The sequence below is a fragment of the Chroicocephalus ridibundus genome, chromosome Z (genome assembly GCF_963924245.1).
Source record: "Chroicocephalus ridibundus chromosome Z, bChrRid1.1, whole genome shotgun sequence".
Lineage (NCBI taxonomy): Eukaryota > Metazoa > Chordata > Aves > Charadriiformes > Laridae > Chroicocephalus > Chroicocephalus ridibundus.
Genome location: NC_086316.1, coordinates 82,999,091 through 83,020,465, shown reverse-complemented (window position 1 = coordinate 83,020,465; position 21,375 = coordinate 82,999,091). Strand labels below are relative to the sequence as shown.

Below are 21,375 nucleotides of genomic sequence, written 5' to 3'. Positions count from 1 at the left end.
CTCTGCAGCTAAAAATACCGGTGGACATTTAAGTTATGGTAGACTATCCATGCTGCAGGCATCACGGCGGTGAAGCTCACCTGGTAGGAGTGAGCTGCAGGGTGTGCTCGGTGATATTTAAATACCGTCCAGGAATAACAGGGCCGACGCCGAGACGCAGGCGGGTGGATGGTTTCGGTTGATGTGGTCAAACACTGCAGACGTAGTGAGAATTGTAGAGTATGAGATTGGGACAAGGCGTGGGGCTGAGAGTCAGGAGAGCTGAGTGATATTCCTGGTCCATCAGAGGTCTGCTCTGGGCAAATCAGTTGCCCATTGACGTAGCCAAGTTGTTTGGGCCAGCGTGGAAATTTTTAGCTGCTGTTTGAAGAGAAGCTTTGAGAGCTTACCGAGCAAGGGTTGCAGGAGATTGCCAGAGGTGGCACAGCGTGAAGAGGTAACCTGGCTATGTCTGGTTTGGCTTTGTACAACGAAGGCAACGTGCGTTTATTTTGGGGAGAATAAATTTGGAAATGTTTCTGTTTCTTATATTAAAACTTCAAATCTTAACTACTCCAGTGGGCATACAGCTGATAAAATGGCAGCATCAAAAGAGCTGGGGTTGTGTCAATGTACAAATTGGGACCTCAGGTTTTCAGAGCGTTGGAAAATTTGAGGTGTGTCTACTCACAGCCATAATTTCTCCTTTCTTCCATGGGTGGATGGTCACGTTCCAGGTTAAGAAAGCCATTTGTGTAAAATACAACCCATGTACCTTTATTCCAGATTAATGATCTCTGTCCATCTGAGCTAACAGGGAAGAACAGAGGTACCAAAAGCTTTAGCTGAGGTAGTGCAAACTGGCTATGAATACTTCATCCCCTTTCCCCCCTAGCCAATAGACAGTTGAGGTATAGTTTGATTTTTCTAAATAAACTGAAATAGACCTTTTTTTTTTAAAGAAAACCTAGGTGTCCGTACTGGGGGGCTGTGCAGCTTTCAGTGCTGCTGGTTTAAATGCTGCTACAAGTTTGTGTGTAGACAAGGCCCAAGAGAGTTATGGTGGAGCTATTAGAAGGGGAAGCGATTTTTTTCTAAGACTGATTAAAATTCTTTGGGCTTTCTGTTTGTTTGTTTTTAAACACCTATTTAGCTTTTAATTAACATTTAAGAGAAAGGAAGCTGGTTAAATATTCAATACCTCCTCCCTTTCAATTAAGGTAGAACAGTACACAACGCATGATGAGGCCTCTGGGAAGTACGGAAAAATGGAGAAGAGCAGGCTCCTGATTATCATTTTCAGGGGGACCGGAAAGGTGAAACCCATCTGATTATTACTACCGTTAACAATAATAACGTCGAGGGTTTTTTTTGAACATCAGAAAGCAGTTTAAAAATGCAGTTATTCTTCAAAACCGTATATGCTGGGTTTTGCGTTTAAATACCTTCACTTTTCCCATCCTGTTCGTTACTTATTTCGGGGGCGAGGATGGGGGATTTTCTAATAAGCCTTTTCGGTAGCTTACTAGAGAGGCTGCAGGTGCTGGAGAAGTTATTCTTCATGCTACATGCCCTTATTTTCTTTTTGATGCCATTTTTTTAGTCCAGGTGAGTCGGCAGCCTCAACCGTATGGCCCTGAAAGCTCAACTGAACAAGTGGGAAAGAGCTATGTTGCCGCCATGCTCTGTGCTAGGATCTAGTCTCGTCCCTTTTTTCTTCCTTGCCCTTGAAAAATCCAGTTACATTCCATCCGTGAGTCTGTTATCCCTCAAAATTGCACATAAAACATTTGGAAAAGAATACCTCAATGAAAGAAATTGATTTGGAAAATGCACTAGTATTTATAATTCAGTAAATACCCTCCCCAAACCTAAATTCCTTCTGTTTGATTTTATGGACTCTAATTTATCTGACAAAATACTTCATTAGCAATCCTGTTTAAAACAGAATTATGTTCACTTAAAAAAAAAAAAGGCCGTTCTACATTATGGAAACTCCTCAAACCACTGCCCAAAAGGTGATGGATTTTTAAGCTTGCTCTTTTAGCGTGGTGAGACAACTTACCTGTAGAAAATACTTTGTTTATATCAAATGACATTAAAAAAAAAAAAAAAAAAAGATTTTTTTAATCGTTGTGTTACATAAACAGATTTTTAAAATGGAATTGCTGGCACCAGATGAGAGTTGTGTAAATGTATATGCCTGAATGAGTGGTTGTTTTTTGTTGGTTTTTTTGGTTTTTTTTTAAGGAAGGAAGAGCTAGCAGATGCTAAAATGCATAGCTATTGGATGTGTTTCATATACTATGACTTCAAGGCTTACTGGATATGAGAATGCATTGATTTTTAAAAACAGAAATAAATGTTTTGCAAAAAAGATTTCTGACTGCCTATAAAACAAGACTTTCCGATTCAACTTTAAAATTACCTTGTTGTGCTGACCTACTGTCAAATGCATGGTGACAGCACGAGTTTTTTAAGTAGCTGCTGTCTTATGTGTTGTGGGGTGACCTATTCGGTGCTATGGCTTTTTATTTTCAAAAAAACCCCAAGGTTTTTCCTCCATGATTCTTTCTTCCAAATACATAAACGCACGAGTAGCTTTATATATGTATGTCTTGTGATTACTCTTCAGTGGAGTTAATGATGTGTATTTACTGGCTGGACTAAACCAAAAATTAGTCCGATTAGTTCAATAATTAGTTATTTACCAAATATTTTCTTAATTATTGAGACTCCATTTCTATTTCAGCTGTAAGTAATAGAAAATCTCCCATTCATTTCCCCTAAAGTGGTATTTTTTTTCTTTTAAAAACATTTTTTCATGGCTTTTGGTTTCAAAACCCTGTTCAGAGAAATTAGAGGAAAATTTCACAGTTCCAGAGGGTAATGAAAATAACATCTGCTGTCAGAAGGCTCATATTTAAGTCAAACTGTCATCCAGGTGAACGTAACACCTTGTGAAGGTTTATTTTATTTTATTTCTAAAGGAAAAAGAGTGAAAGAAGTAGCATGCATATATATGGAAATAGTCAAATTCTGTTATCTAGAAAATTCGTCAGTACTATATGATTAAAAGTTCTGTGAGCAACCTAAGGCAGAAGTCTGTGAATTGGTTGACCTCCAAGGTGTATCCTTGAGACGCAAATATCACTAATGTCAATTTTATCTCAGCTGGATATAAATGATATCCAGTTACAACACGCCCGTGCCGTAGAGCTCTAGAAGATGATAAAGTTAAAGAGCTGATGAAGGCAGAGAGGCCGGTGCTAAAAGGATTTTGCCTGTGGATTTGGGAGCAGGGTCCTGCCCGGCTAAATAGCATGGACTTCCCGTTGTGAAGAGAGGAGATGAGACTGGAGAGAAGGCTCTGCCCCTTTCTCAGCTTGTGTCTAGTCGTTCTGTGGTAAGAGCATCTTCAAGAAGGGTTAGAGCGAAAGCAGGGATCAGTTTGGCAGACAACGTGCAAGAGGAACGCTCCTAGGTACGGAGGAGACATCGGGTCTTGTCTGCAGGAGGCCGTGGTGTAGGGAGATGCTTTACTAAACTAAAAGCAAATCCAAGTCCTGCAAACATTTGTGCTACGCACGTAGAGATTTGTAGATAAACCTCCATTGTACTCTTTCTGTATTTTTTTCTCTCCTTTTTACTCTAGATTCTCTGAAGCAGTTGCATAGTAAGGACAATACTGATGAAAAGCAGTATCGGTAAATCAATAACTTTTTTCTCTCTCATTTTTTAAGGCGAACACACACAAGAAACCAATTCACCTCATTCACTGAAGAAGGATGTAGAAAACATGGGGAAAGGTAAAATAAATAAGGGCCTCTTACGTTATGAAACTGCTCTTTGTTTTAATAGAATATGAGGATAATAGGGGGCACTTTTGTTCTGCACCATATTTTAAGCTTGTCAAGTAACATATGAATAATATATGGACCTTTGGGTGGATATAATTGAGATTAATGCATATATATCAATCAATACATGACACTGTAATATAATACTTTAAAATAATATATTACATTGATTTATATTCATGGCTTTCTGCACAAAATCTATTGTAGGTCTATGCAACACTTTTTTTTTTTTTTTTATAACTGCTAAAATATTTTGTCTTATGGTAATGAATTGCTCTGCAACTGTTCTTTCAAGAATTATTTATACAGATTAGCAAAACCACTTTTCTTTTCTCTTTGTTAGAGGAACTCCAGAAGGTTTTGTTTGAACAGATCGACTTACGGAGGAGACTAGAACAGGAATTCCAGGTGTTGAAAGGAAATGCGTCTTTCCCAGTCTTCAGTAAGACACGTATCTGTGGTTTTGGTGTTATTTGTGGGTGGGTGGTTGTTGTCATATTGTTAAAAGGGGAGAGAGGTATGTTCTCAGTTGTTTTGCCAGACTCTTTGACTTGGTTCTACTGAGCTTGATGGCACTTCTGCTGTGGCTTTTCAGGCTGCCCAGGCAAGTCTCTTTGTAGGGGAAGTAGGAAGCTGGATGTCTATTTTTGGTGTGTATTTTACTGGTTTTGATAACACTGAATACAGTGAGTAGACAGAAATACGTCTGGAGCTTCTTGGGGTGTTAAGATCATCGCGGTGTTCTTAACCAGCTTCTTAGAGGCTTCTGACGGCAGGCTACTTCCTAGTCATATTTAGGTGGTTCTGGCTAATGCTGGAGAATTGATTTGGCCTGTGTTTAAGGAGTAGAGAGACCCGTTCGGATTTTTCCTCTTGAGGTGGGCTGTTTGAGATGGCCTTTGCACCGTGGTGCTACCCAGGGGTGATGGAATGTGCTTGGGCATGCGTTAAATAAAAGAAAACAAAATGGACAGTTAGTAGGGTTTTCGTGAAGCTGCCCGAAAGTTGAACTGCATGCACAGGGATACGGAAAAATACCTATTGATGGAGGTCTTTTGAATTACCCTGGCAGCAGCAGGGGAAAGCATGCTTCCGGGAGAAATCCCACGTAGATCAGAACAAGGTAGAAGACACAGTAAGGGCTCTCTAACATGCAGTGAATGTAGCGTGGAGTGATGAGGGCACCTCCATTGCTCTCTGTTTGTCTCTAACACAGCACCACACAGATCAGTACTGTCATGCAGGCTTCCCCGTGCCTGGCTGTCATGGGGCCAGACAGCCCCCCCCGTTCAGTATGAAATGCAACCTAAAGGAAAAAGCATGTTTGCACCCACCTTTTGCTTCTTCATGAAGGCCAAAGGAGGTCTGACAGCATCTCCGTTCAGTGTTTTCCTAACGTTGATGATGTGAGGTTTTTTTTTAAACTCTGCTTTTTAAGACTTTCAATTTTTGTCCTTGATTTCCTGAGAGCCTGTATGTGGATGGTGCACCACGGAGTTACCTGACTCGCAGTAATCCAAGACGGATACATTTAAACCTTCCCAGACTAATTGTCAGGCTCTTCTGCCACTTACTAACTTCTCTTAACTCCTGCGTGACTGAAATGTTTGACCAGCCCTCAATGCAAAATGCCCTTGTGCTGGTATATTGTTAGAGCTTCTCGAAGAGTTTGGGCACGCTCTGTTTTGTTAGTCCTCCCAGTTCCTTCATTAAAAACTCCAGGGACAAAACCCAGTATTGCCAGTACCCATGAAGTAAGTCTGTCAAACAAAACCCGCTGCTTCAAGCTGAGGAATGTTGCACCTCCGTGGATTGCAGGAAAAGGTGGGAACACAGACAGCATTTTCCTATTATTTAAAGAAAATACGTTTTTTCCCCTTTCTGTAGTATCGTATAGAGTAAATTCAGGGAAGCAAGAAAGTGTGAGGGCTCTGGGAATGACTCCATCTTTATCTCAAGTATCGAAAGATGTAGACAGCTTCATAAATAAAGGAGAAGAGCCGCCTGAGGTGATACAGATATTAATGAAAGAAGGATAACCTCATCCTTCAGTATAAATTCAGTCATTACTTGCGTTTGGGAGTGAGGTAATTTTCAAATAATTTGTGTGGATCAAAACACTGCTGTGTGGTATTGGCGAAATGGCATCTTGGAGTTTTGCCATCCAGGTCACTCATTTATCCTTTTGTTCTTCTGCAGTAAAATTAATGCTCTGTCATTGCCATGTAAATAAACACTGCAATTAAACCACATGAAATACAATTCAAATAAAAGAAAAGAACACGTACGGCCGACCAAGGAAGTGGCGACCGTGTATGCCGGCTTGAAAAATATGTGGTTTCAGTGTACCGCAAAGTAGTGGTCAATTTTCTTCAGGATTAAAATAGAAAACAGATAATGTGCTATAAACAACATGTACAAGTGACCGTAAAACCTATTTACAGATTTAGATTTACCAAAAAAACACCCCTCCTCTGCATATAATAAAACAAGAAAAAGGGTCTTTGTAAAGCAAGTAGGTGTAAAATCCAGGATAAGTGTGGTTTGCGCTCCAGAGCAGTAGGTGTTCTAGAAAAAGAGATGAGGCCTGTTCCAGGCTCTCGCTGCTGGACGGGCCTGCTGCTTTAGGTCAGATATTAGGAAATGTTTGGTTTGCCAGGTTTCCCAAGTTACTAACTGCCCGCGGTGGTGTTGGATAGGGAGAGATCCATCTAAAGGAAGGTGGAGGCAAAATTAAAATGGTATTGATGGATTTATGACGGCTTGGAGACACCTGAGGCCGTAGGAGGGAGCGAAGAGCAGGCAGGTTACTGGCTTTATATCGCAGTCTGGCTCGAAGCTTTGGGCTGAGTGGCTGCGGGGGCTGGATCTCTGTCCCATCCTTAAAGCTGCTGAGGACGGGAACACACTGCCAGGATAATTCTCACCCCCACGGGTCGGGGGCGGGTGTTCTCCCTCAGCTTTGCCCCATCTGTGGGTAAGTGAGGAGCCTTTGGCTTCTAAGTCTGCTCAAGCTTTTTTAAAAAGGAGAAAATTCATCCCTGTTTGAGCAGGGTGCCAGTGTGTGAGATGTGGAAGGTAACACTGTGTCTCTCTAGAAAATGCTCCTGTCGGGTTACTGGGAGTTGACTTGAAAGTCACCTTTTTTCGGGTCTTGCATTTGGAACTGAGCATGTTTGGGGCGTTGCACATTAATAGCATCAAACCACCACCCGCAGCAGCGCTGTGCAGTGTTGTGTGTAAACAGGATTTGGTTTCCATGTTCTTCTCATGGAAATCGCTCTTAAATGAGAACTTATCTTATTTGCAAGCTCGTTTAGCAGTACTATGCTGCACGCTTCTCTCTGGCTTCTTGTACCTGCTTGAAATGTGGCCTGTGATAATTTATAAAAGAGCAGACCTCTGCTGTTCGCACCTTTATTTTTTATATTGCTATTGTACTTGAAAACTGCCGATGAGGTTTTCCTTTGCCTGTAAAATCTCTCAACGCAGAGATGGCTTGAAGAAAACAAAAAAAGATCAGATCACTGGAAGAAAATCAAAGAAATTTGTTGTGCTGATAGAAATATGGGCACCTGTGTGTGGTGACAGCATGTTCTCCCGGAACGCTTTGCTGGTTTGTACCTTTAGCACGCATTTTGTCCTGCTGCATTTAACAACGTGGTAATAAAATGGCAGAGACCTAGTCTGGATAGTTAAAGTATTTAATTTTGTGTTAAGAGAACTATTTAAATATTCATATCCTTTCTCTTGGGTATTGCTCATGGCTTTGTCTGTAAGCGTTCGGACTCAGCTAAATGCTGACGGAAAAAAACCACTACCCTTACCCCATTAACACCCCATTTCCACTGTGAGCTTGGACATTTGCAGTGCAGGACTGAGCAAGATTTCTGAGCTATTTGTTCTGAGAGGTGATGAGCCTGCAAAGGAGGCAGTCGAGAGGAAAGTGTTGAGGAGAGAAGGAAAATTTCTCCATGTTATCTACTCGGGGTGAAACTGGAGGAACTAGCACGGATCTATCAGCATTTAGTGACCAGGGCAGGAGGTGGTCACCTTTTTATACTGCACGGCATTTTTGGGGCTAGGAAGAGGGGAATTGCAAACCTGCTTTATTTCTGTCAGCTTTTTTCTGGTCGAGTTGGAGTAGAGGGGAAAGGCTGAAAAATTCTGTGAGTGTTTACTTGAAATCTGAAGAAATTTATTAAGTTAATGTCATCATATCCTTTTCTGTGTGGCTGTGCTGGACCCTGATGGTTTCAGCCTAAGAAATTTTCTCACTCTTTCTTTTTTTCATTGCTATTTTCTTGCCCTAATGTGCCTCCTTGTCTTTTAAACAACTTCTGCTTATCATTCAGAGAGGGCAAAAGTCTTGTATGAAAGAGGAGGACAGAGCCCTGCCCCCTTGTACTTTCTCCTAGCCCCTTCCTGTGCCCACAGTTGATGGGGACACGTCCCCTGTCCCCATAGGTGAGGTACATCCTTCCTCTCCACTGTATCATGCCATGGCTGCTCACTGCCCTCCTGCTTTTGGGGTTGAGAAGTCGTGGCGAGGCTGGTTTGGGAGCAGGGGAGCTCCCAGCACTGCGGCAACACACAGAATATTAACAGGAGCCGCTCGTTGTCACCCGGTCTCAGATCTTTCCATTGCAATTCAGGTGTTTTCTGTGACTCCCATTACCGTGCTATCGAAGTATCCCACAGTCATTTAATCCATTAATCCTCCCAATGCACTTGGCAGATGAAGCAGTGCTATTATTCCTGCTTTAGGGGTGATGAAAGGAGGCGTGGAGAGACACACGCATGGAGTCCAGTAGAGCAGGTATCAAACCCAGGCTTCCCGAGTCCTGGGCTAGTGTCCCAGCATCCAGCATAACCTCCAACAACAATATCATGGAACACAGACTAGTAGTTAGTCTTCTACCAAATGAAGTTTTGTCTGAAATGGTTACTGAGGAGGAAAATAAGGGAAGGAGGAGCTGCTGGAGCAGGAAGGCTGGCCTGTGCTGAAACCCGGCTTTCTAGGATCTGTCTTTCAAAGACTTTTTTTCCCTTCTGAGTTCCGCGTCACTGTTTATGGAGCTTTAGTCTGAGTTTTGTTCAAAGCCATCAGCGCTGCGTTACAAAACTACAAATCAAACCCTGCATCCTTGAACGCCTTCTGTTCTCACATATTGGACATCCCTATTGATGTCAACAGATTTATGCCGAAGCAAAGAAGAGCAGGTTTTGCTCTTCTCTTCAGTGTTGGTAGAAGTTTGACTAATGACTGCAGAGTCTGGCCCATTGAGAAAATTGCTGTGAGAATGAATGCTAGCGTCAGAAACTTAGCAGCCTACATTTGCTAATTGGGGAAGCAGCTGAATCGGATTTTTCCGCAGTTTTTCTGTCGTCTTCAGTGTCTCCTACTAGAAAAGAAGTTTTTGTTAGGCGTGCCTTTTAGTTGGGTGAAGGGCTTTGTAGCGCTTCACGATTCCTCAGTAGTGATTTGGTTTGATTTAGTTTGATTTATATTAATTCTGTGTGGTCTCTGTTTTAATTACTGCATCTACTTCTTTTCCCCCCCGTTAAGATAATTTTCAAGATCAGATGAAGCGAGAACTGGCATACAGAGAAGAAATGGTACAGCAGCTACAAATTGTAAGTTTGCCTTCTCTGCTGAAAATGTTACGAACTGTCTCTTTATGTTTTTTAAATGCACTCCTCGAACTTTTCCTTTGTGAGCCATGCGGATGTACTATTACCGAGCTCGTATTACCTTATACTTAGCAAGACGTAAGCATGCGGTTCTCTGGATTAGAATCTAATTACCTGGAGATTTACTTTTGTACGGTAACCAGATGGGTCTTCATGTTTCAGCTGAACGAAATGTGTTGACTGAACACCGAGAGGTGCTGCTTCAGAGAGAAACGTGAGGACTGAATCAGTAAACCCGAAGTAGTTACGTGTTTCTACCTTGTACAAGTTGCCAGGGCGTGCATTTCAGCCTTCAGTAGGGAATCAGTGCGGGGCCAGCTTCTCACTGGTAAATAAACCTTAGGATGTGTCTTTTTTCAAATTTCAGCCCCTAGAAGAAGTGCTTAACTCAGCAGTAAAGGATCGAGTTGCCAAAACACAGTTCTGTGCAGGTTTCTTGCTTGTTATTTTAAAACCAGGAGGGATTTGGCGTGTATGTGCGTTCGTGCAACTCTAGGTCATTGCGTACAACGGTGCTGTTTTGAAAACTTGACATCCTTAATCCAGTACAAGCAAGGGGTGGAGTATGTGAAACTCGCCCTTACTTAATACTGCTTAGTGTGGTTTTAAGAGCAGGGCATCGTAACGAATGGGAAGCTGTCAGCTAATGCTTGTTTTGCTCGTGCTTTTTGTGTGATCGGCCTGACATTATTCAGCAGGGCGTTTTTGGGGCGGGCTTGCCAAATATCCCCGCTTACCTGAATCAGTCCTGTGCTCCGGCATCTAAATTTTCCTTGTGCTTGTCACAGACCCCGGTGCGGAGAAGGCATTGTCCAGCCTTCTGGTACTGTCATTTTCTAACTGATGGGTTAGGACATGAAAATAAAGCTGAAGGCCAGGATTATCAAACTTGTGCTCCTATGTTTAGAGGCATTCGGGAGCGGCCTTATTTTTAGAGCTGCCGAACATTCCTGCTCCCTGTTCCTGCTGACTTCAGAGGTTTCAATGAGAGATGGAGGGTGCTTGAAGGAGGTTGTTCATGGAGGAAATTCAAGTCCAGAATATCTTTGGAGATTTTTTGCTGCTGCTCTCCACTCTTTTCCTTTATCGTGTCCAGTTGTTACTGTGTTCCCCTTTGTCTGCCGATGCCAGGCAGGTAGTTTGGCTTGATCTGTGAATTGCATTGTCACGGGTGATGGTAATCGGGATGTCATCCTGAAAAGTACTTCCCCTGGTGCTTCGGACTCCAGGCAGGTGATTTGTCTGATTCCTGTGCTGACACACATTTAAGCACAGTGTTTGTGAGACCACTTCAGCCTTTAGCTCTTGTGTCAGCTGAACTTGCAGCTAACAAACTCTCCCTCCCAGGGAGAGAGCGGATCATCTCTGCCGTTTGCTTTGCGGCCCGGTTGTGAAGTTGTTTCTGAAACTGGATATCCCAGACCTCCAGTGAGTCAGCTGTGGTGGTTTTTCCGATTTACGAGAAGGGGAGAAATCGCAAGGTTCAGCGTAGTGCTTTTTCTTGGGCAGGAAAAGAAATATGATCATGTAATTCACACCCTTTTCACTTACTGATGTATGCTACAGAAAGACTTAATAGTCATTTAATCATTAAACAGAGCTGCCTGAATGTACTTACAGAGGTTTCGTCTTTTAATGTACTGCACCAACAATTTAGGACCTCTTCAGTGACTGTGGCTGCCTGAGTTTAATTATTATAAATAGAAATGTTGTCAAATCATCAGTAAGTCTCTGCTCACATTTGGGTATCCCTCCCGATATCGGTGAGTTAGATTGCGTATCCCTGGGACCGATAAAAGGGTATTTGCGTACGAAGAACTGAGGGACTGCTGCAAATAACCAGTGTGTGTCTTGAAGCTGGGTGCAGAAACCTTCATTGCCGTTTTGGTCGATAACTGACATGGAGTCATCACTTTCAACGTGATCATCCCCGCAGCTACTTTAATTCATTCATGTGAACGTATTTTGTATGGTTGTATCTAGAATTAAGATTAATGAGATGAATGTGCTTAAGGATAGAACTTCTTTGGCTTTCTCGGCTTATGGCATGGATGAATTAAATCTTTTGGTGCAGAATACACAAAAAATAATGGTTACCTTTGATTTTTTTTGTTGTTGTTGTTGTTTGGGTTTTTTTTTTAACAGGGGTAGATTGTTTTGGTTTGTACATACCTGGGACACCGTACTATTGCTTTAGCAGAGCTGCGCACACCTAATCTTCTTCTTGACATAGAAGCACAAAGCGGAAAACCTAAGTGTTTAATGCATACTCAGATTTTAATTTTACGTACAGCTTCATAAGTGTATACCTTTATCGGATTAAACTCTAAATTTACTGGTATAACTAGCCCCGGAATTTGGCTTAATTGCTTTTTTTTTTTTTAATTTTACAAACAATATAAATGCACAGAGTCAGTTTCTTTTGGGCCTTCTCACCGCTGAAGGACTAACTTAAATTAGTCCTTCCTGAAGACTTGTGCGTGATCTTTAGGGCATCTCTTGTAACGGTGGGTACCAGGGCCACGTTCTGCCCCAGCGATGCTTTCACTCACCCTGAAATGGAATTTTTCAAGCTGCATAACCGAGTAGTCAGCCTTTCAAATAAACTGATGTGTCAGAAGTGTCTGGAATACACCAAGCTGAAGTTAAGCATGAAATAATTAACCAAATATAATTATATTTGAATACTTTCTAGCGTGAATGCCCGCTGTAACTTGGCAGTTAGACGAAAAGGACTGCTCAAAGGTAGCGCTTCGTGCCCAGCCAGTACCGAACACTGAACGTAACGCTTTTTTCTCCCGGTTCTTGGCTGACATTGTGAAACTGCAATGCGGACGGTGATGCTGCACGGCCACGCGTGGGGTGACAGCTCGGGGCCGCGGGGGGGGTGGGGGGGGGGACACAGGCTGGCGTGGGCTGCGGGTGCCCTCTGCCGCTCCCCGGCCGGCACTGCACCCGCGGCGGCTGGCGGGGACAGGGGTTGATAGTGCTCATTAACAGCCTCAGTTAAAGCACTGTTTAATCAATGGGCTTTTATTTTAATGCTTTGTCCGCTCCGGACTTTAAAAAAATTACTTTATGGCTTCCTGAAAGTCAGGAGCGAAGGCTCAGATCATTGGGAAAATGGGGGGGTGGGTCCTGTTCTGTTACATCCTCTGCCACGGATGTTGACTTCTTCGGTATAACCTGGCTTGGTAGGTAGCTGGAGCAGTGGGACGCTGTGTGGTCATCAGCAATTTCTGTTGAGAAAGGAGCCGGTCAGAGTGTCTGGAGCGGCGGCCGGGAAGTATCGCAACCTGTTTGTGCCAAGCTCTCGACCAACTGATCGTCATATTTAACAAGAAAATGGATCTCAAATTCTCAAACTCTGAATGAGTTTTTCTCTTCTTCCTCCTTCAAAGTGCTGTCTCCTAGATCGGTTAAGTACAGTGTGTGTACTTGGAGGTCATGGGTAAAATATGGATTTTTACGTATGGATTTGGGTATGGATCATCTGGCTTCTCTTATTAAGCTGTACTCAAAGGGCCGCTGAGAATAAGTTGCTGCCCAGCAGGCTGGGGTAAATTCTAACATGGCACACGTGGTATGGCCTCAGAAGAGCCCACCTGCCTTTAGAGTTGTCCATTTGTGTTCAGTCTGACCAGAATTCATCTGTCAGTACAGCCCAGCCAGCTTAACAAAGTACTGAGTCAGCTCCTGCTTGAGGCTCTCTATCCGCCTGATATTGTCTTCTGAGCAACTGTGTTAGTGGATCGCGTTTTAAAAGCGTGAACTTTCTTCCTAGCTGCCCGGTGGGAGAAAAAGATCAGAAGCAGCATTCCCAGCAGGACGCTTTTTAGCCTTTGGTGTTTTTGTGAACCCCTCTAAAACATTGCCATAGAGAAGTAGGGCACCATGCCTGTTTGCAGGAGCTAAAATTTGCTGCTAGCTGTTCTTAATTTCCTTTCAGGGGTCCCTTACAAGGAGTTTGTAGGTTCCTGGGAAGTGCTGGCCACAGGTGTAACCTCTCCATTGGGAAAAGCTATGGTGGTGTTCCTCACCCTGGTTTAGATAACTAGGATCATGTAGTGATCAATCCCACTAATTTTGCATGGGAGTAAAAGGCAGCAGGTCTTTGAGGTGTGTTAGAAATGTGAATTACTCAGGCAGTCCCTTGCGTTTCCAGCTGAAGGGGAGAATGTTGATGTGGTTTTGTTTAGGATTTTTGTATTTATTTATACTCCCCTGAACGGAATTCCTCCTCGCTAGCCTAACTTTGGGCTGGTGATAATCTTCAGAGCTTGGAACTGGATCCAGATGGAACTCCTCTGATGTTTGATGCCCTTCTGCTCTCAGTGCTGCTTTGAATCAACTCTGTTCTTCAGAGGCAGGCAATAAAATAAATCAGGAACTATCTACCTGCAAAACTGATTTCTATCTCTGCATTGTCATTCAGCTTGATCTTTAAAGATTCACAAGGAGTGTTTAAAAGAAGAAAAAAGTCTGCCACGTGGTAATGTTGGTAGATCTTCAGAGGTATGAGATCATGTTCCTCTGGGTCCTACTGTAATTAAAGAAAGCACCAGTAGGTTTAATTCCTATTTTAGGTTGTATGTGGAAAGTAGGTGCTTTGTACGACTAATGTATTCATTACGCAAACAAGGAATATCCACATTTTTGTGTGCGGACACGCTGGTCACTGCGTGTCTGTCACTCCGTATTCGAAAAGTGGAAATAGGAAATAGCAGTGCTTTATTGGGATTTCTGTTTTGGTCCTCCGCTTCAAGTGGTCCAGCTAGATTGATTGACCTTGACAAGAATGTTAGAGGCAAACACCGGTTCAGCAGAAGGGCTCTTGGATTTCTTGAGCTGCATCTTGTGCTGAAGTGCTTGTCCACTGACACCCAGACAATAACAGGTAAAAGAGCATTTCTGGAACTCCGTGTTTACTGTGTCTTGCAGACTCCCAAGGCAGATGTCGTTACCTTGCCCTCCCCAAACCAGAGACACGTTTATATTTTTTTTTTTCTCATTAATTTCTTCTTCTGTGCTTTAGCAGTTGGGATGACACTGCAGGTCTGTTTCTATACGTCCTGTTATCTTCGTTTGATTTTTGGTGGTTCCTCTCCAGATTTAGTGGTGCAAAATGGGAATATGCCTTTTTGATGCCGAAGTATCAATGCCTAACTGTATACAGAAAAGTGAGCGGACAAGTACTGTTTTCAGCAGAATTTTGTTTGCCACCGTCTGCTTTTTTAAGACGGGTGAGCAAAACTTGTATCTTGACACTACGTCTGGGTATGCCTTGAGTTAATGGGATGAAGCTGTGCCTCTGTCTCCAGAAAATTCCAACGTTAAAGACAAAGGAATGCCCTGTAGAATTAATGGTTGTTAAAAACAGAAGTAAAAGCTTAATTTTCTTTAGAATCTGCAGAAATTCTGATGAAAAACGGATGCGTGTGTACCAGAGACTCGCAAGCCAGTCTCTGCTATTGCTTGTGTGCACTTTTTTTATGGTATTAGCGTGCTCCAGTACTTAAAAATACATCGGGGAGAGACTGCGTACTCCAGCCGTGACTCTCCCTTGCCTTGCATCCCGTGCAGACCAGTACGCTGCCCTGAGCACGTGCCACTGCCCACCCGGGAGGGAAGAGTCTCTGAACGCAGCCCCCACAGCTGTAAATACTTTCACAAGGCAGTAGCGGAGGCTCATGCTCTAGGGCAATCCCTTGGCATTTCCATTCCTCCTCCGGCTGTCAAAGGCTCAGTCCATGCTTTTTATTCTCCTTAATCCCACGCGTTGTTCTATCCAGAAGCACCATGTGTGCAGAGACTGTAGTTTTCCAGTGGCAGTTCAGCTGCACAACTTACTCCTTCCCTGTGTAAATACGCTTTGCATTTGGAAGGGCTGTCTTGGCTGGACAATGTTCTGACTGAGGTCTCAAGGGCACTTTCTGGAAACGAGAATTGTTTAATTAAATACCTGTAGGTACACATCGGATAATAGTGCTTTGGGGCACTGAAGATTCCCTCTTCAAGCAACAGAAGTCAGGGTGATGTATCATTGTGTATCCCACCTAGAGATGGGATGCAAAGGTGAAGTCTCCAGAAGGGGATGGTGTACAGAAGCTTCTTTGATGTCCAAGTGTAGCGGGGATCAGATACGCGCTTTAGAAATGAATCCCCAATCCTCTCGGCTTGTCTGTGCTTTGGTTCACGTTGTGGAGCAGCCTCAGAGCTTGCAAACTGGACGCCTTCTGGATGAAGCAAACGAGGATGTGTTTCAGGAATGGACATAGCTCTAGCTCTGAGCGGGTGATCAGTATCCAGGACCAGAGCAGAGCTAGCCTGAAGGGGGAAAAAAAAACCAAAAAACCAAGAGAAATACAATATGGTCAGTGAGTCTTTTTCCTGCACCCTACAGATCTGTTCCCGCTGCGACGTATTTCCTATTAATGTAGACTTAGTCATAAGAAACAGATTTCTTGCTACTTTAAACCCAACCATTTGCATTTTTGTTATTGCTGGCAGGGGTATATGCACTTTGATAAGGGCCACGTGTTGGATCTTCATGCCCACTTGAGTCTATCTTCATCGTGACAGTCATCATAGATGCACAAAAGGGGGACTGTATTGTCATAAAGAGCCCTAAATACTATTCCACCGCAGCACTGGAGTTATCAAACGCTCTTCCAATGACACAAGTAGAAGATGACACTTAACTCCTGAAGAAAGCAGTCATTTCCCTATTGAACATCCACCTCTCCCAGTTTCATTTATTAGCAGGAGAATGGATCAACCAACACGCATGGAAAAGGCGCTGATGTGCCAAATATAGCAGAGAAGTGGATTAAGAACAGTTAATTTCTGACAGAATTTACCCCGTTGTATTATCTAGGTCAGTACGGCTTGGGAGATGTCCTATATAATTGGCGGCCATGCAAACCGATGTTGCCTGTTGGCCGTTGCGAGTGGGAGAGAGGAAGAAAGCAGCTGGTGAAGCATCACGGGTCTCAGCTGAAATGTGCTTGTTCAGGCAATTTGTGGCTCCCTTTTGTATCTAAACCATTGAAAGGGGTGCTCAGGTAAACGGTTTCTTTGCTTACTCCTCTCTGCTGCAGTTCGGAGAGGAGTTTTCCAGCCTTTGCAAACACCGTGTGCCCTGGGAGGCAGTTCAAGGCCTCAGTGGAGAGTAGAGCTCTGTTTTTTTGGGGATGCGGCAGCAAGCTTCCTGATAGCTTTCAGCTTCCACGAAGGGTAGGGGCTATAAGAGTAGTCAGACCAAACCCTTGGATCCTGGGTCTTTTCAGATCATCAGTGGTTTGATCCTCCCAGTTCACGCACACGTATTTCCCTATTCCCAGGGCTGTGGAGCGGGAGAAGCATCATGGCCCCGTGAAAGGCTTCTGCTTTTTGCTCAGACAGACGGCTCATCTTTGCAGACGCTGCTGCTTCCCGGTGCTGCTGCTGCTTTCAGTCAGATTGACCTCCTTTCCCGCGAGATGAAGGGTTTAGCTCCCGAGATGCACGTGCCTCTTTCTCCTCTTTCCCTGCACTTTTCCTTATTAAGGCAGGCAGGGATGGAGAGAGAGGACGCTGCGGATACTGCACTTTTTATACCAGCCCACAAACACGCTGAGCACAACTCACACGAACGTCCTCACGTACTGTGAGCGGAACGTAATTAAAACCAAAACAGGGATGCACAAGAAAGTGTGTTAGATGTATAGTCAGTGGATGTGGATGTAAATTCACGTGCTTCTGGTGTGTTGTTATGTGCGTGGGGCAGGACACTTGAACTCTCTGTTCCTTTTGCTCTTTGTGCTTGCTCCTGCCTTCAGCCCAGCCTATTTGACAGCTTGCGGTAACATATTTGACATTATTTGTGACTATATTCTGGAGTGCCTGACGGCAGAAGGGGGTCACCTCAGTGCGCAGCAGCACCCGGGAGCGCAAGGACATAGATTTTCTGATCCCAACCTGAATTCCTCCAGCGGTCCTTCCAAAAGGCAGAAGAATAATGAATTTGTAGCCACTTCGGTTCCCAGCTATGGAGGAATCTCAGAGCAATTTAGTTTTGTTGCATTCTAAAGGCCTGGCATTGAAAAAGAGCGGCCCCATAGTGTATTCCCAGCAGCCGGTGAGCACATCATCCCACTTTGTTTCTAAATATAACTGTGTTCCCTAATATGCCGATGTTCTCTGTTTTTCTTTAATTATTTGTTCCACTTCATTGGCTTCCCTCAGATTGGTGCAAGTCAGAGATAACTATTATGAACTTCCTAATTATGGTGATATAAATATAAGTCGTCTCGTACTCCCAACCTGCTGTATTTCGGCTGCACAGAGGTGAGCGTTTGGTGCCTGCTCTGTTACAGGCAGCTGGTTTTTGTCATCTCTCAGGTAGCAGAAATGGGTGGTGGCTTTATTTGTGCCAGCAACTGATATAAACAAAACATCAGCAGACATTGGATTTTAAGATCTAGCTGGTGTTGTAATTCGGGCCTATTTTGATTTTATTTCCGCTTCAACATTCTTGCTGTTTTGTAAAGAGTTCAGTCCTTTAATTTAAGGCACTGTTTCCTAAAATGATAGAAGGGGGCAAACAGAACCTTTCCTTTGCAGGGATTCCAGCTTGGATGTTTCGTTGGCTTAAAGCAGCGGCTTTTGTTTCTGTGTCATTGCAGATTCCCTATGCAGCAAGCTTGATCAGGAAAGAAAAGCTCGGTGCGCACCTCAGCAAAAGCTAAAGGTGAGCTTGGGAAAGGAGAGACTTTATTCTGCCTGACCTGGCCGTTTTTCTTCGCAGCCATGGCAAGAATTAAGAGAATCGTTCTGTTGCGTGATTGTTACTGATTGTGGTCTGAAAGCTCTGCCTGCGGAGGTTTAAAGCTCATAACTGATACGTCGCACGAATTACAAGGCTTCGCCGGGGTAGGACATAGTGTTGAGAGTTGACCATTGGGTGAATCCAGGCCTGACCATGTGCTTCTCTTCTCTGGCACTGGAAGATGGCATCAAGGTCACATATCTTAAGCAGGAGGAGGGAAATACCTTGGCGCTCACAATGCAGTGAAAGTTCACACACGGGCAGGTAGGGATGGGGTTTTCTGCCCATAATGGAGCTTCCTTCAGCTCCAGGAAAGAGCAGTGTGTTTTGGGAGCTTTCCAGAACCACATCAATACTGTCTTCTGTGGTTCAGTCTCCCGCAGACGCTGATCACTCTGTTGCCCATGGGCAGCACCTTCCTAAAACGTTGGTTTTTCAGCAGTGTTTTTCAGAAGCGTTCCGTTAGAAGAAACGCCGTTTCCATCATCAGTGGCCTGAGAGGTGGCAGTTTCAGGTGCTAAAGCCTTTGTGTTTAAATGACGTTCTCTTTTTTTCCTGGTAAAACAAGATGATGAGGGCTCGGAGACAAGAGAGGCAAAAAGGCGGTAGCCCAGATACTGTGTTATGCTGCAAAATCTGGCTTGTGGATTCACTTGAAAAAATCCCTGAGGTGGAGCAGGTGGGTTAGGAAAAACGAGCTCTTCATCTGTAGAGACCTCGGTAAGGCACAAAGTATTCAAGAGAAAGTCTGGGGCATGTGAGAAGGGTTTGACAGTATGGATGATGGAGGTTACCTGAGCCATGGAAGAATCAGATACTTAAAAACGTTAGGAGTTAAGTACAGAGTAACCAGATAACCAGTATCTGTGGTTTCGAGCTCTGCCTACTGAGATAAGGAGATTAATCTAATCATCAAGTTGGTCTGTTTTGCCCTCTTGTGCGTACTTTCTTCCCGACTGCCAGCGTTTTCCAGTTGAGTCTACATTAATCTGAGCACTGATTTAAAAGAAATTCAGTGATTTTAATATCCTGGAATAAAACAGTGTGCCTCCCCAGATGAGAAGCAGCGGGTCCTGCCCCGAGCGCCTTGTCCACAGCACTTGCTCTCCGCTAAAAGCCCGCCCGAGGATGGCGGCGTCAGATGAACGGCACCGTTTGTTCCCAGCATCGGGTTCTCATCAGCTGCCAAGCCCCGCGAGGAAGGTGCTGGCATCGCAGCTACGAGCATTTGCCTGCTTATTTGCTGCGAGCGTGAAGGATGGATGCGTTTCTCACGCTGGGTTTGTTTCCAGTGGCACACCATCCCTGCAGACAAGGGGGATTTCTCTAAGTAGGCCCTAGCGCTTTTGAAAGATTAGTTGTTACTTAACTGCTAAGCTAAATCAGTCAAGCAGAGAATGGCAGACGTATTGTGCAGAAGCCATCTCAGCTTCTCAGCGCGGCAAGCGGAAAAGAGTTGCCTCGAGAAGAAAGGTGTATGCACGTACATACCCACGCGATACACCAAGGGGGTAAAGACCCCGCGCGTTGGCAGAGCAACCCCTCAGTTAACGCTCTGCGCTTCTCGGCAGTCCTTTGCTACCCTTGTTGGGCTTTGGGTTCCTTTCCACAGCGGGTCTTGTTGTGTTTAACTCTACTTCAGTGGGTTGCAGTTTGCGCTTCATCTTTAACGTATTTCCACATGACTCTACGGATAAGTAACGAGCAAACTCTCAGAGGATGCTTCTGCAGCAGGTGACTCGTGTGTGTCCCTTTTTCAAGGATTGTAAATAAATGCTGCGGTTCTGTGAGTAAAGAAATTTCAAACTTGGGCTTAGCGTCGGTAACGTTTTCTCTCTTTTATCTTTTTTTTTTTTTCTTTTTTTATTCCTAGAAGCACAGGATCTTTTGCAGCTGTGACCTTGTAAGTTAGAAGCCACCGCTCAGAAACCTGACTTGTACAAAGACTGAGAAAACGGAAGGGCTTGGGAATTTAAAGAACAAACAAAACAAATCAGGTTCCTCTGAACCCAAGGACAAGTGACCTCAAAGCATCATGGACAACCATGTAAAATAGAATGTAGCAGCCATTTATTAGTAAAAACAAAACAACAACAACAACAAAATCAAAAAATGCCTGTCCTGGATCTTTTTTGGTGGTACCAAAGTTTAAGTCTTTGTGTTTTTAGAAGGACCTCCTGAACTTGATAGAGAACATGCTTTTGATGAATCGTCCAGATAAGCTGTGAAAGGAACTGCCGATCCTTTCAACGCCCCAAACACTTGACGACATCTGCCAGTTCATCTTTTGCTTTTGAATAGTGATTGTTTTACGGAAAAGAAATTACACGTCTTACCAGGTGGGCCAGAACCACGTTTAGATGGATGGATGGATGGATGGATGGATGGATGGATGGATGGATGGAGCAGCGTTAGCCATACACAGTGCTTTTTAAAAGCAGACTGGAAATTCTCACACCCCTCTCCCTCGGCCCTTTCCTCCTCTGGTATTTTGCCTGCTGTATGAATTAAGATTGTACTCCTCTGGAAATATTTTACAATTTAATATTGAGTGTAATTAAGAATATAATCACTGTTATCAAAAAAGGTATTTAACTCTGTTGTAGTTTCTTTATCATTCATGTGGATAAAAAGTCTATAATAAAAAAAAAAAAAAGAAAACTATGAGATAATAGTTGAGCTTCCCTGTAATTTAATGCTATGCTTTTTCCACTAAAGAAAAGAACCAGGAAATTTATCCCCAAGAATATCTTTTTTAGAAGGATTTCAATTCACAAATAAGGCGTTGGAGTATTTCAGGGCAGAAATCCTCTGCCTGTGGTTATTTAGAAAACGCTTGGAAGTAGATTTGGTGGAATTTCGGGAAGTGCCTTGTGGAGCCACAGAAATAAAGGGAGGCTTATGCCAAAGTCAGTCGACCGCAGCCTTCCAGGTTTTTTCCTGATGAAGTGCGACACCCTGATGGCCAGGGCTTTCCCGAGTGGAATTTGTCTTCCTGCAGATGGTCTCAGTCCCAAGCACGGCGTCGTCCCT

The 21,375-nt window shown here is 43.8% G+C and overlaps 1 protein-coding gene across 5 annotated transcripts in view; it reads left to right on the top strand.

Moving 5' to 3' along the window:
* Nucleotides 1-20,847, top strand: part of SKOR2 (SKI family transcriptional corepressor 2) — a 34,927-nt gene extending 14,080 nt beyond the window's left edge. For 4 of the 5 annotated variants that reach the window (XM_063320204.1, XM_063320203.1, XM_063320202.1 and 1 more), the window contains exons 5-9: nucleotides 3,723-3,788; nucleotides 4,183-4,281; nucleotides 9,409-9,476; nucleotides 18,200-18,264; nucleotides 20,216-20,847. In XM_063320204.1, coding sequence (XP_063176274.1) covers nucleotides 3,723-3,788; nucleotides 4,183-4,281; nucleotides 9,409-9,476; nucleotides 18,200-18,262 — 296 coding nt within the window. In that variant the 3' untranslated portion in view covers nucleotides 18,263-18,264; nucleotides 20,216-20,847. The remainder of the gene's footprint in view (nucleotides 1-3,722; nucleotides 3,789-4,182; nucleotides 4,282-9,408; nucleotides 9,477-18,199; nucleotides 18,265-20,215) is intronic. The other variant, XM_063320201.1, reaches the window with a different exon arrangement.
* The last annotated feature ends 528 nt before the right edge of the window (nucleotides 20,848-21,375 follow it).